At 41.5% G+C, this 15,271-nt stretch overlaps 1 protein-coding gene across 1 annotated transcript in view; it reads right to left on the bottom strand.

The window, feature by feature from the left end:
• Positions 1–15,271, bottom strand: part of RSPH1 (radial spoke head component 1) — a 30,155-nt gene that overhangs the window by 13,883 nt on the left and 1,001 nt on the right. Inside the window, exons 2-5 of the mRNA XM_007947272.2 lie at positions 11,780–11,893; positions 11,549–11,654; positions 7,879–7,969; positions 6,969–7,104 (exon numbers count right to left, since the gene is read on the bottom strand). Coding sequence (XP_007945463.1) covers positions 6,969–7,104; positions 7,879–7,969; positions 11,549–11,654; positions 11,780–11,893 — 447 coding nt within the window. The remainder of the gene's footprint in view (positions 1–6,968; positions 7,105–7,878; positions 7,970–11,548; positions 11,655–11,779; positions 11,894–15,271) is intronic.

The raw sequence follows: 15,271 nt of genomic DNA, 5'->3' as shown, positions 1-15,271 counted from the left end.
ACTCGATGGTTCATAACACCAACAGAATAAGAAAGCTGGAAACAAAGAAGATGCATCCGTAGTTGAAAAATACAGCCTTAGTGATAGAAATGACGCCGGAGATTGCATGAGAGAATTTTGCAAGACCAACAACTTATTCATTGCAACCTTTTTCAACAACGTAAATGCTGACTATACACCTGGACCTCACCATATGGAATACACGGGAATCAAACTGACTACATCCGGGGAAAGAGACAATGGAGAAGCTAATTGCTAATGTCATCAGTCAGAACAAGATCAGTGGCCATATGCAGAATAGACCATCAATTGCTCATATGCAAGTTCAAGTGGAAGCTGAAGAAAATTAAAACAAGTCCATGAGAGCCAAAATACAACCTTAAATATATCCCTTCTCAATTCAGTGATCATCTGAAGAACACATTTGATGCATTGAACAGCAATGATAGAAGACCAGACAAATTGTGGGTAACATCAAAGACATCACACATGAAGAAAGCAAAATGTCATTAAAAATGAAAGAAAGAAAAGACCAAAATGGCTGTCAGAAAAGGCACTGAAGCTTGCTCTTGAACAGAGAGTAGCTAAAGGGAATGGAAGAAACAAAGAGCTGAAGAGAAGATTTCAAAGAGTGGCTTGAAAAGACAAACTAAAGTATTATAATGAAATGTGCAAAGACCTGGACTTAGAAAATCAAAGGGGAAAAACACATTGGGCATTTCTCAAGCTGAAAGAACTAAAGAAAAAATTCAAGCCTTGAATTGCAATACTAAGTGATTCTATGGGCAAAATTTTGAATGATGCAGGAAGCATCAAAAGAGGATAGAAAGGATACACAGATCACTATACCAAAAGGAATTGGTCATTTTCCACTCATATGATCAAGAACTGATGATACTGGAGGAAGAAGTCCAAGCTGCAATGAAGGAACTGGTGAAACACAAGGCTCCAGGAATTGATGGAATACCCACTGAGATGTTTCAACAAATGGATGCAACACTGGAAGCGCTCACTCATTAATGCCGAAAAATCTGGAAGACAGCTATCAGGCCAACTGTCTGGAACAGATCCATATCTGTGTCTAATTCAAAGCAAAGTTATCCAACAGAATGTGGAAATTATTGAATGATATTATTAATATCACACACAAGCAAATTTTGCTAAGATAATTATAAAGCAGTTGCAGCAGTACATAAGCCGGGAACTGCCAGGAATTCAGGCCAGATCAGAAGAGGATGTGGAACATAAAGATATCATTGCTGATGTCAAATGGACTTTGGTTAAAAGCAAAGAATACAGAAAGATGTTTACCTGTACTTTATTGACTATGCAAAGGCATTCAACTGTGCGGATCATAAGTTATGGATAACATTGCAAAGAGTGGGAATTCCAGAATAGTTAATTGTGCTCATGAGGAATGTACATAGACCAAGAGGCAGTAGTTCAAACAGAGCCACATGGTTCTGGTGAAACTATATATGGTTTAAAATCAGGAAAGGTATGCATCAGGGTTGTACCCTTTTACCATACTTATTCAATCTGTATGCTGAGCAAATAATCCAAGAAGCTAGACTATATGAAGGAGAATGTGGCATCAGAACTGGAGGAAGACTTATTAACAACCTGTGATATGCAGATGACACAAACATGCTTGTTGAGAGTGAAGAAGACTTGAAGCACTTACTGATGAAGACCAAAGACTACAGTCTTCAGTATGGATTATATCTCAACATAAAGATAACAAAAATCTTGACAACTGGACCAGTAAACAACATCATGATAAATGAAGAAAAGATTGAAGCTTTCAAGAATTTCATTTTACTTGGGGTTCTATAATCAATGCCCACAGAAGCAGCTGTCAAGAAATCAAATGACATATTGCATTGGGCAAATCTGCTACAAAAGACCTCTTTAAAGTGTTAAGGTGCAAAGATGTCACTTTGAAGACTAAGGTGTACCTGACCCAATCCATTGTCTTTTCAGAAGTCTCATATGCATGTGTAAGGTGAACAATGGATAAGGAAGACTGAAAAAGAACTGATGTATTTGAATTACAGTGTTGGCAAAGAATATTGAGTATACTGTGAACTGTCAGAAGAATATGTCTTGGATGAAGTACAGCCAGAATGCTCCTGATAAATGAGGATAGTGAAACTTTATCTCTTAGTTTGATCATGTTATTAAGAGACACTGGTCCCTGGAGAAAGATGTCATGCTGGGTGAAATAGAAGGTCACTGAAAAAGAGGAAGATACAATTGAAAAATGGGCAGAAGATATGAATAGACACCTCACCAAAGAGGATATTCAGGTGGCCAACAAACATATGAAGAAACACGCACAATCATTAGCCATCAGAGAGATGCAAATCAAAACAACGAGACACCATCTTGCCCCAGCACTAGTAGCAAAGTTCAACAAGACAGAAAATGGTGGATGCTGGCAAGGATGTAGAGAGATTGGGACTCTCCTATACTGCTGGTGGGACTGTAAAATGATACAACCACTGTGGAAAGCAGTATGGCGATTCCTTATAAAGTTAGAATTAGAAATACCATTTGACCCAGCCATGCCATTACTAGGTATATACCCTAAGGAAGTGAGAGCCAAGACAAGAACAGATGTATGCACACCCATGTTCATTTCTGCACTATTTACAATAGCCAAAAGATGGAAACAACCTAGGTGTCCATCAACTGAAGAATGAATAACCAAACTATGGTACATACACACAATGGAATACTATGCAAACCTAAATAATAACGTAGAATCTGCAAAACACCACATAACATGGATGAACTTGGAGGACATTATGCTGAGTGAAATAAGACAACCACAGAAGGACAAATATTGTGTTAGTTGGTTATTGTAAAAAGTCAAGGAAAGGTTTACATATGGAAAGAAATTTTCTTTGATCATTACTGGTGGGGGAGGGGAAGGGAGGGAACACTGTTAAATAGGTAGAACAAGTATTGATTTGGGTGAAGAGAAGGGCAATGTACTAAATGTGAGTGATCAACATGGTGGCACTGAGGAAAAGGAAGACATAGAGAGTTGCATGGGAGGTACAGACAACAAAGATGAACCCTTCCGCACATACAGTACTGCGTTGTCTGTGAAGGCAAACATGGATATAGGGGTGAACAGGCTGAACTATTAGGTATGTCTCTGCAGGAGGGATTGTGCCCATGACCATATGTAGGGTTGGCAGACAATGTTTCTACAAGCATATTGGTATGTTCTGTAAGATTTCCCAGGTATATACTAGATCTAACAAGGGACAAAGTTGTAGTTACCTCTTGGCCACAGCCAGCTACCCAGAGGGAGTGAGTAGTTGGACCTGTGGACTTGGGACCATAGTTGAAGGGGATATCAAGCTCAATTGGCATAACATACTACATAAAACATTGTTTCACATCCTACTTCAGCAAGTAGTGACTGGGATCTTAAAAGCTTATAAGCAGCCCCTTCAATGCTACAGTGGGTCTCTCCCCATCCAGAGCAAAGAAGAATGAAGAAAACCAAAGACTTGTGGAAGTAATTAGTCCAAGCGACTGGTACACCATGTAATCCTCAGCCTTATATGACTATGAGACCAGAAGAACTAGATGGTGCCTGACTACCACTATCAAACACTCGGAGGGGGATCTATGTAGGAGATCCTGGATAGAATGGGAGAAAAATGTGTAACAAAACTCAAAATCATTAAAAAGAGAAAGAAACGAAAGGGACCAGGTTTGCTGGTCTGATAGAGCCTGATGGAACCACTGAGACTATGGCCCCTAGCTGCCCTTTAGGTCTGGAATTGAACCCATTCCTGTAGCTTCCAGCCAAACAAAAGACAGGCATATGAGCTGAACATTTACATTAGGTAGATACACTCCTTGGAGAGAACAATCATGGGAAAATAGAAGGGCTGTGTATGCAGAGAGAGATAGCTCAAGAAGCAGAAGTGCATGGGAGGGAAGGACACAGGGAAGAGGTAACTAAGGGGAGGAGGTGGAAGGGGAGCTGTTGCATTGTGGGAAATTGTAGTCAATGTCATGAGACAAAGCAAATGTGAGCTGCTGTACGGAAAGTGAATTTGCTCTGTAAATTTTCACCCAAATCATAATTTAAAAAAGAAAGAAAGAAAAGTGTGTATTGAAGTGAAATCAAAAAAAAAAAAAAAAAAAAAAAAAACAGTAGGGAAGGAGAATAATAAATGAAGAAAAAAATAGGATCATGAGACAAAGCAAATGTGAGCTGCTGTACGGAAAGTGAATTTGCTCTGTAAATTTTCACCCAAATCATAATTTAAAAAAGAAAGAAAGAAAAGTGTGTATTGAAGTGAAATGAAAAAAAAAAAAAAAAGAGGAAGACCCTCAACAAGCTGGATTGACATAGTGGCTACAACAATGCCTCAAGCATAGCAATGTTTATGAGGATGGTGCAGGAGGCAGTATTTAGTTCTATTGTACATAGTCAAAACTACTCAACGGTATCTAGCAACAAGAAAAAGAAGATCTTTAAATATTAACTGCTGCAAATATCCTATCACCATTTGTCTATGGCATTTTCTAATCTTTAAGAGACTTTTTTGGTTTGGCTTTTAAGTTGCTGTTTAAAAAGTTCTCTTCCTCTATTACAAAGCTAGCAAATATTCACCTATATTTTCTTCTACATGGAGTTTCCTGTTTCCATTTAAATCTTTACTCTTTCTAGAACTCATCTTAATCTATGTGCTTCAGAACAGATTCGTGGTAGAATGAACAATGGCCCCAAAAAAGATACCAAAGCCCTAATCCCTGCAATCTGTGAATGTTACTTTCTATGGCAAAAAATAAAAAGAGGACTTTGCAGATGTGATTACATTAAGGATCTTGAGAGGGAAGATTATTCTTGATTATCCAAACGAAAACCAAACTCACTGCCATCAAGTCAATTCTGACTCATAGAGACCCACTTTGGGTTTCTGAGGCAGTAAATCTTTACGGAAGTAGTTTGCCCAGTCTTCCTTCCATGGAGTGGCTGGTGGGTTTGAACCTCCTACCTTCTGGTTAGCAGTCAAACGCCTTAGGCACTAAGGTGGAACCTAAATACAATCATATGTGTCTTAGTTTCTTAAGACTACTTAACACAAATACCATAAGTGGGTGGCTTTAAAGAACAGGAATTTATTTTTTCACAGTTCTGAAGACTAAAAATCCAAATCAAAGTCTCTGCCAAGTCAATTCTTTCCATGTTAGTACCCTTTTTTTTTCTTTCAATTTTGTAGTTGTAGAGAATATGCACGGAAAAATATACACTGATTTAATAGCTTCTACATGTACCATTCAGTGACATTGACTACATTCTTTGAGTTATGCAACCACTTTCTCTCCTTTTCTGAGCTTCCTCCTCCATTAATATAAATTCACTGCCCTCTATGATTGCTATCTACTCTTTTGACTTGCTGTTGTCACCTTGATCCCATATAGATAGTTCTAAAAAGAGCATAATGCTTAAGGCAGACATTTTTTAATAGTTAAGCTAAACTATTGTTTGGTTTTAAGAAGACTTCAGGGGACATTTTTTTATTAAGTGTTAAAGATTATCTCAGGGCAATAATTTTAGGGGTTCATTCAGTTTCCTTAGCTACAGAAAGTCTTAAGTCTATGAGAATTTGAAATTCTGTTCTGAATTTTCCCCCTTTTGATCAGGATTCTGCTATAGAAACTTTGATCGAAATGTTCAGTAATGGTAGCCAGACACCAGTCAGTTCTTCTACTCTTGTGGCAAAGCCTACAGTTGTTCATGAAGACAATTAGCCACACATTCCATATCCTCCTCCTGTTACTGACTCTCCTTCCTGCTGCTCCAGGTGACTAGAAATTAATTGTTGTGGCTTGGATGGCCACTTGCAAGCTTTTAAGACCTCAGGCACTACACAGCAAACTAGGAGGTAAACAGAAGCACTCAACATGTTATTAGGTCAATTAACTGGATATCCCATGAAATCATGACCCTAAACCTCCAAACCAAGAAATCCTATAAAGGTTTTGGTTGTACGTAAATAGGCTTATTAATTCTTCTAGATTAACCTTTGTCAAGTTAGTGTCCTCCAACTTCCCATCCTCATAAAGCTCCCATAAGAATTTTGCTGAGAATTACATATATATTATACAGATTTGAGAAGAATATGTTGTTTTCATAAAGATGAAACACAAAGTCTACGGTTAGGACATAAATTACATGTAAACGAAAACTGGATTTTAAGAGTCTGAAATGATTTAATTCAGTTAAATGTTCCCTATGTCAACTTCTAATCTATTAATTTGCTCAACAAACTCTTTATTCAGGGAGTTTCCCCTCAACCCATGAATGTCCATGCAAAAGATTCTGAATTATCCAAGGTTTCTCAGCATCACACCAGGCACCTGTACAAGAAGGGCAAGCAAAGTCCCAGAGTATTCCAGATGGCAGTGACCAATCGTGGGTACTGTGAGCTGGAAAGCAAGCCTGCTCCCCAGGTACCCCCAAGCCCTACCACTGCTTGGGAGAAGCCACTGGCCTGCAATGCAAGGAAAGAACTCATGGGTCTCCCTCTACAAGGCTCTAGAAACACCCCTTCAAGGGGAAAAAAAGTTAAAACATCTACATGCTGAACTGCAAGAAACATTCAGTGGTTTCAGACTGACTGACCAATAAAAGGAAGGAAGAAATTAAGATGCCCCTTGTGTTATAATGATATAATAGACCATGTCTGAAAGATCGTCCTAATTTCTTCTGAGATACAAGCCAAGTCCTCCCCCCGCCCACCACTCTCTGTAGGTATCAGAGCCTGAAGCAGGATTTCACAGAGGAAGGCGTGGCTGTGGTGTTCCCATTATTTGGAGGGGACAGGAGAGGCTCCCACAGTGGTAGGTATTTTACATCTGCAGATTTTCACCACCTGGGGGAAGGGAGCTTTGTATATTTCATTGGCAAACATCACTTTCCATTGACTTACATTTTTGTTCAAGAACTTGCCCTGGTACCTGTGGTTCAGATGGATAAGCTCGGCTGCACCCTCCTGCTGTCCATTCACCCAGGTGCCAACATACTTGCTGCCCGTCTCTGCATAGAAATAGGTGCCTTGCCCATGCCTAGTTAAGACAAGGGGCATGTTGGCATTTTGATCCACCATAGTACAAAACCTTGAGATTTATACACAGACATGTAACTTGAGGGCAGCCTCCACTGAGGCTAGCTGAGCAGGCTCACATGCTGTTTGGTTTCTGTATCTGAAGATGCCTCCTGCTCAGTGCACCCAAACATGGAGCAACATTAACAGACACACACCCAAAGGACCGGCATCACCCCGGGACAGAGGCAGCCTTCTTGCACATCAGAGGGTTCCCATGAGGAAGGAGCAGTGTTACTAGGAGCTGTGGTTCTCCTATGCTCCCACACCTTGGAGCTCTTGGGTGTCAGACGTGTCTGCCCTTATGCTGCTCCACTGAGGTGAGACAACGGTGTGTAGCATTGAGGGCCCTCTGTCCACACATGCTCAGTATCATATTGTCTAGCAGGCTTCCTTTGAACCACGGAAGGTTCTGCAGTGCCTGGCAGAGTGGGTAAATGGGCTTTTGTCATGGTTCTGTTTCTTACTAAGTGTAAACAATCACAAATTAGGATGGTTGTTGTTAGCTGCATGAGTCATCTCTGACCCATGGCAACCCCATATGTGTCAAAATAGAACAGTGCTCCATAGGGTTTGCAATGGCTGATCTTCCAGGTGTAGATCACCAGGCATTTCTTCCAAGGTGCAGCTATGTGTGTTAACTGTTTGTATCACCCAGGGACTCCCATGTAAGGATAATCATTATCATACTCTTATCATATGAGTAAACGTACAAGGCTGAAGATGTAAATCAAACCTTTGGTGAGAATACCACTCTCCTGTGTAGGTGTCATTGTTGACATAGTAGTACACACCATGGCCATGTCTCTGGTCATCTGCCCACTCTCCTGAAAAGAATGACACAATACAACCTGGGTGAGAAGAAAGAGTAATGGCCTATGTTCCTGGGCTAGTACAGCATCAGAGGCAGGTTTGCTGTAACACTAGAGATGTTTCTGCATCTGGGCTGCACACATACTCTAGCAATGTGTTCACGGGATCAGATGTTTTTGGAAATGCTGTAGAAGAGAGAGATTTTAACTGCATCAGCAAAGGCCATTGTCTCTTTCCGCTCTGACTCTGTCTTCTTCCTCTCACACTGGATGGCTTAGAGTAGCCATGGCCATCAGGGGATCTGGTAAAGGGAGAGTTGAATCAGGACCCACCTGGTGTAAGTCTGGTGAGATATATGTATATGGGCCACATCACCTGTATGTACTGACAGCAGGTTCTACAAGCTGGTCAAGAGAAGAGCAAGGATCCAAAGCCAGTTCATTTGACCTTGTCTACTGCCATGATCCCAACACCACACTCCTTTACCTTCATGTGCTTACAGATCCAGGACCAGGGCTTTGATCCTTGACTTCAAGGCTTGATAGTCTATCCTTAGCACATGCCAGCATTTCAACCTATTTCCCACCCAGCTCCCACACACTTTTGTAGTCTAGCTGACTCCAGCTGCCTCATCTACACACTACCTCCATGCATCTGGAGGCCATGCCTTAGTCATCCTGAATCTCTGCTGGAACTCTTCCTACAACAAGTGGCTTTGCCACTCACCTCCATACCAGTGTGTGCTAATGTTTTGGTGACGATGTGAAGTACTAAAATTGGCAAAGATAACATGAAATGTATAACGTACCTCTACAATGAGGACAAGATGCAATACCATTTCTTGAAATACTGTCTTGATCTAGTTTTGAGGCCCTGGCTAGAGGCCAGTCCATTCCCCTTCTTGAGCAGTTCACTGTCCAACCACAACCCTTAGCAGATTCTCACACTCTTGGGCCACTATGCAACCATCCTAATGACACTGGAGTTAGGTACCCAACAATTAGGAAAAGCCCTTATGCCCCCTGAACCTGTGGAACTATGCAAAATAGCCAATCCCTAGGAAGCCCAAGAAACCTAGGTAACCCCACCCTGCTTGCCATATATAAGTCCTCTCCTACAACTCCAGCTTGTTGTTAGCTTATTCCCAGGTGCAGAGTCCTGCATCATGGTGTGCTGTGCCTTCCTGTCTCTGGAAACTGAAAGAACAATAATCCTTGTGACTTTCATGGCCTCCCTGACTCCTCTTTACTGTGTCACACCTGACCTAGCATTCCAGAGCACACGGCAGAATAGGTAATGGACATGGTGATTTCCAAGGGTATTTAAGATTAATCTTTGAACCAGAAAACTCCAAATCTCCTCAAATTTTACATGTCACTTATGAAAGAAACTTAGTAGACATTTTCATAAATTTGACAACTCTTTTAAAAATGTACATGACATTACCAATAACAAGTTGTTAAGTTGAAAGATACTTTTCTAAGCTATGAATAATAAAGAAACAGATTTTGATCAATCTGTGACCAAAGAGGAAAGATAAAATTATCTTCTTATTTGTTGTAGTTGTTGATAGGTGCTGTTGAATCAATTTAAACTAGTAACGACCCCATGTGACCAAGCAGAACTTCCCCATAGAATTTTCCAAGTTGTAATCTTTAGATGCAGATCAACAGTCTTTCTCCCATGGAGCTGCTGGCTAGGTTTGAACCACCTGCCAATCTTTCAGTTAGCAGCCAAGCACTTAACCATTGTGCCACCAGGCTACATAGAGAAAATTACATTAAAAAAAAAAAAAAAAGTTGTCATATAGAAAGACATTCAATGAGTATTAGCTTACAAAGATCGGGGAAAGATATTCTAAAGGGTGTCAGACATTAATAAATCTCTTAGTTTACTTCCTTGAATTTTGTGATGTTTGCCATATTTTTGCAGAAGGAAGTGGCAGTCTGCTTCTGTAAAGATTTATAACCTTGGAAACCCTATGGAGCAGTTCTACTCTGTCATATAGGGTCGTTGTGAGTCAGAATCAACTCAATGGCAACAGGTAAAGACTGGTGGGAAAAGCTTTAAAAAGGCCCTGGTCTGCTTTACATAAAATTTGTTAGAAACTCTGCTCACCAGATCACAAGGACACTGCAGCAAACCTTGCTCAACTGAGGAAGGTGACTGAGAGAAAGGCCACCCCCTGGAGCAGGTCTTTAGCAGCTATGAATGTTGAAGTAAATGTTTTTAGAAATTTTATACTGTTAGGGAGCTCTGGTAGTGTAGTGCCTAAGGCACTTGATTGCTAACCAGAAGGCTGGCAGTTAGCAGCCTTCCAGCCACTCCTCAGAAGGAAGGTTGGGCAATCTACTTCTATAGTGATACTGCCTCAGAAACCCAAGGAGGGGTCACTATGAGTCGGGTCCGACTCTACGGCACATAACAACATACTGTTGTTTCAAACTGACATTTAATTAAAAAACATAAAAAACACAACTTTCTATGTCTCATCTCTTCCCAGGGCCAGAATTCCTGCTTTGAGTCACAGAAGGTGACTGTGTGCATGGAGGCAGCAGTGAGGTATAGGAAATAAGGGAACAAGGGTCCTCCTGAGACATATAATTGGCATGTAAGGAATTGTAGCAGAGATAGGAAAAGCCAGCTGAACAAGGCAGAATGTCTCCCAGACAAGATCTCATGGAAGGAACCACTGATCTAAAGAAACAATGTGTTCATCAGAAGAAGGGTTGCTCAGTAGTTCAGCAGTGGAACACTGTGAAAAGAACGTTGAGGAGACCGATGGTAAAAAACAGTTACCATCTAATCAATTCTGACTCATGGTTATTCCATGCATGTCACAGTAGAATTGTGCTCCCCAGGGTTTTCAGTGGCTGATTTTTTGGACGTAGATCACCACAGCTTTCTTCTGAGATACCTCTGGATAAATTTGAACCTCTAATCTTTCTATTTAACAGCCATCATACATTAATCATTTGCATCACACAGGGACTCCAGATGAATGGTACCCACAACTCCATTGGTGTCAAGTCAATTCTGACTCTCTAAAGTCATGATCCAACCACCTTCAAGTCTATGCTTACCCAACAGCCACCCCTGTCACTTTGACCAAATCAAACCCATTGCAATTGAGTTGTTTCTGACTCATATTGACCCTATAGGACAGAACAGAACTGCCCCGTAGGGTTTCCAAGGCTGTAAATCTTTACAGAATCAGACTGCATCATTGTTCTCCTGTGGAGCAGCCAGTGGGTTCACACTGTCGACCTTTTGGTTAGTAGCCCAAAGCTTTATTAACCACCATACTACCAGACACTTGCTCCCTAGCAAACTAACTCAGGAGAAAATGTGCTGGTCATATTTCCCACTGTGGATTAATTAATTAAGAGGCAGTCTGCTTACCTTGTCCAGTCCATGAAGCTAAGAACACAATTTGTGTTTGTTGAATGACTGGCTAATCTGGAGAACTTTATGTCCTCTCTTTTACTTCACTATCCGCAGACAAGTTCGATCACAAAAGGAAAAAAACCTTTGCAAAACACACACACACACACAAAAAAAAAAAAAAAAACTGGCTTGGCGTAACATTTTACCTTCATATCGTGATCCATCTGGATATATAAAAGTGCCTTGACCATGCTTTTTATTTTTGAAATATTCTCCAATGTAGCGAGCACCATTTTTAAATTTGTAGGTCCCCTGAAACACATTGATTACATAATACATAAAAAAACAAAATACATACCATTCCTAAATATCCTATTCACTAATAGATTCAATACCTACCTAAATAGAAAACACTCCATTCATGTCATGGTTCTTACCTGGCCATGTCTTTTACCAAACTCATACCTCCCTTCATAGGTGTCCCCATTGGGCAGTCTGGCTCTCCCGTGCCCATGCCGTTGACCTGCATCATTCCGTTCCCCTTCATATTCCTAGGGAAAGAAATCGAAAGAGTTACTATTGTTTCTTAAGCACTCTCCCTGTGCTAAGCATTTTATAAATACTCTATCATTGATGCATTTGGATTACGGTGTTAGCAAAGAATACTGAACATCCCATGGACTGCCAGAAGAACAAACAAATCTGTCTAGGCGGGAATAGCCAGAATGCTGCTCCTTGGAAGTGAGGATGATGAGACTTTGTTTCACTTACTTTGGACATGTTATCTGGGGGCACCATTTCCTGGAGAAGAATAACATGCTCTGTAAAGTAGAGAGTCAGTGAAAAAGAAGACCACCAGGTCTGCTGGTCTGATAGAGGCTGGTGAGACCCCTGAGACTAGGGCTCCTAGTTACCCTTCAGGTCTGGAATTGAACTCACTCCTATGACTTCCACCCAAACAATACTTCTCTATACCATGTAAACTTTCCTCATCTTACAGGGGAGGTGGGTGATCAGGACTGGGTGAGCTGAACTATTGGTCCAAGGTCCCACAACTAGTAGATATCCAAGGTGGGACCTGCCCTCCTCCAATATCTGCGCTTACAATTCATTATGATAATCTTCTAAACTATAAGCAAAATCAACCAATTTGTGAAAATTACTAGGTACTCCAAGATGTGTTCTTTATAGGAATATGCTTGAAATGGTATATACAGGTGGAATAGGTCCAAGCCCACACAAATACTTTCCCCATTTTTTTTCCTCTGATAATCTAGGACTTAAAATGCAAATGCCATAGAGTATCTGTATCCAGAAGCTCGTTTTACCCTGCAAAATAAAGGGGATGGGAGCGAATGGCAGGAAGGAGGAGCTGAGGAGTAAACTGGGCTCCAGGGTCACAAAAAGAGTGGTAGCATAGTGCCTAAGGCACTTGACTGCTAACCAGAAGGCTGGCGGTTCAAACCCACCAGCCACTCCTCAGAAGGAAGATTGGGCAATCTACTTCCATAGTGATACCGCCTCGGAAACCCAAGAAGGGGTTGCTATGAGTCAGAGCTGACTTAATTTCACATAACAACAACAACAACTTGTTACCTGGTGGTGCAAATACTTAATATGCTTAGATGCTAAAGGAAAGGTTGGAGGTTTGAGGTGCCCTGGAAGAAAGGCCTGGCAATCTATTTCTGAAAAAAATCATCCATTGAGAACTCAATGAAGTACAATTCTAATCTGATACACTTTGGGTCACCATCAGGGTTGACTCCATGGCAACTGATTAAAAAAAAAAGTAGACTTTAGGGGGCACTGGTTTTCTGTGGTAGAATTCTCGCCTTTCATGTTCAATTCCCAGCGAATGCACCTCACGTACAGTCACCACACATCCATCAGTGGAGGCTTCCATGTTGCTATGATGCTGAACGGGTTTCAGCAGAGCTTCCTGACAAAGACAGACTAGGAAAAGAGACCTGGCTATCTACTTCCAAAAACCAGTCAATGAAAACCCTATGGATCACAATGGTCTGAACTGCAAGCAATCACGGGGATAGTGCAGGACCAGGCAACGTTTTCTTGTTTTGTGCATGAGGTAGTCATGAATTGGGCCGATTCAAGGGCAGCTAACAATAACAACAGAGTCATTGGTTGTGTGATCTCACCAGCATACCTCACACCTGCGTCCTTGGCTGATGACAAGCATGTGTGAGTGTTTCTGAGACCCCCAGTACCAGACAACATGTTCTCCACATACAGCAGGAGAAAGATGAGGTCTCTTTCCACGAGGAGCTTCCTGAGTGGCAGGGAGCACAGATAGAGGACAGTTGCAACCATGTGACCTGTGGGTTGGGGAGGTCTGCGGGAGTGTCCATGGGGCTGCAGTGAGACAGTGGTTGGCCAGAGCTGGGCATGCAGGGCAGGCTTCCCAGGACAGCAGAATGGTGAAGGAGGTAAGAAGGGCACAGAGGGAAAGAAGTGGCTGGGGCTGCTTTAAGAAGAGGGCCAATAAAAAGTGGAGCTGGAGGAGAAAGCAAGGGTAGTACCCTATAGGATAAATTATCAGGGAGGAGAGTACTTAACTGGGCCATGAGAAGCCATCACAAAATCTCAACAATCCAACAACACTTGAATGGCAGTGTTTGGAGTGGTTATATGGATCTGGATTTCAGGAGAGAGAGCCTGCCGGTCCAGATACAAAGACGAGGAAGTTATCAGTGTACCAAAAAAAAAAAGACAAAACACACTGCTGTCGAGTTGGATCCGACTCATAGCGACCCCTCCTTGAGTTTCCAAGGCAGTATCTCTACGAAAATAGATTGCCCAACCTTCCTTCCTAGGAGTGGCTGGTGAGTTTGAAACGTCAGCCTTCTAGTTAGCAGTCAAATGTGTTAGGCACTATGCCACCAGCATGAAGTCAGAATGCTTGGTCATTGTAAGATGCCCTTCACTTTTCTGTGCCACCCTTGGTCATCAGCCTTGTCCTCTCATGTGGGTCCACTTGCAGTCTCCTTGCTCAACTGGAAGCTGTAGAGAGCTGGCTTTGGATCAGCTATACTACCAAGCACAGTGATCAACAAGAAGTTGTTGTTAGTTGCCTTCAAGTCAATTCTGACTCATGGCAACCCCATGTGTGCAGAATAGAAACCCATAGGGTTTACAAGGACAAAAGTAGATGCCTTTCAGAAGCAGATTGCAAAGCTGTCTTCTAAAGTACTTCTGCATGATATTGAACCACCCACCTTTCAGCTAGTAGTTGAGCACTTAACTGTGCCGTTCAAAAACTCTGTCCAATTAGCAGAAGGTTCCCCAAGCATGTGTATACATACTGGGCTAACCACATCCATACAGCTGACATTAAACCCCATACCTAGGGTTTGGCTACACTGAAAAACAGAAGGAATATGGGACCTCCCCGCCTACCAAAATTTGTTTACAGTATTCAAGCAATACATAAAAAAAATAAATCAGCCACAAAAGGACAAATATTCTACAATTCCACTTAAATGAATTATCTAGAATAAGCAAGTAAATACAGGTAAAAGTTCTTAGTGGTTACCAGGGTGCGGTGGGCAGGAGGGAAAAAGGAGGACTCATTGCTTTGGGGATACTGAGCTTCCAGTGATGAAAAAAAAAAATTGAAAACAGATGAACAGAGAGGTTGCATAACAGAATGAACACGATTAAAGGCACTAAATTGTATGTAGGAAGAATGTTGAAATGGCAAATGTTTTGTTACATATATATTTACCATAATTTAAAAACAAATAAACTCAGGTGTCCCCAGGGAAGAAAAGCAGGGAGGCAGGAAGTTCTTCCTTTGTTCTCTCAGAGAAAGTGGTCCACTTCCCTAATGCTTGGCACCAAGGAACAATTCCAAGAACTCAGTCAATTCAGACTGGACTAAAGAAAGCATGTGTGATTCTAGGCCTACATAG

Source organism: Orycteropus afer, unplaced genomic scaffold (assembly GCF_000298275.1).
Source record: "Orycteropus afer afer isolate SDZICR_OR568_19922 unplaced genomic scaffold, OryAfe1.0 scaffold00179, whole genome shotgun sequence".
NCBI lineage: Eukaryota > Metazoa > Chordata > Mammalia > Tubulidentata > Orycteropodidae > Orycteropus > Orycteropus afer.
The sequence above is the reverse complement of the archived record's forward strand: the minus strand, read 5'-3'. Positions and strand labels throughout refer to the sequence as shown.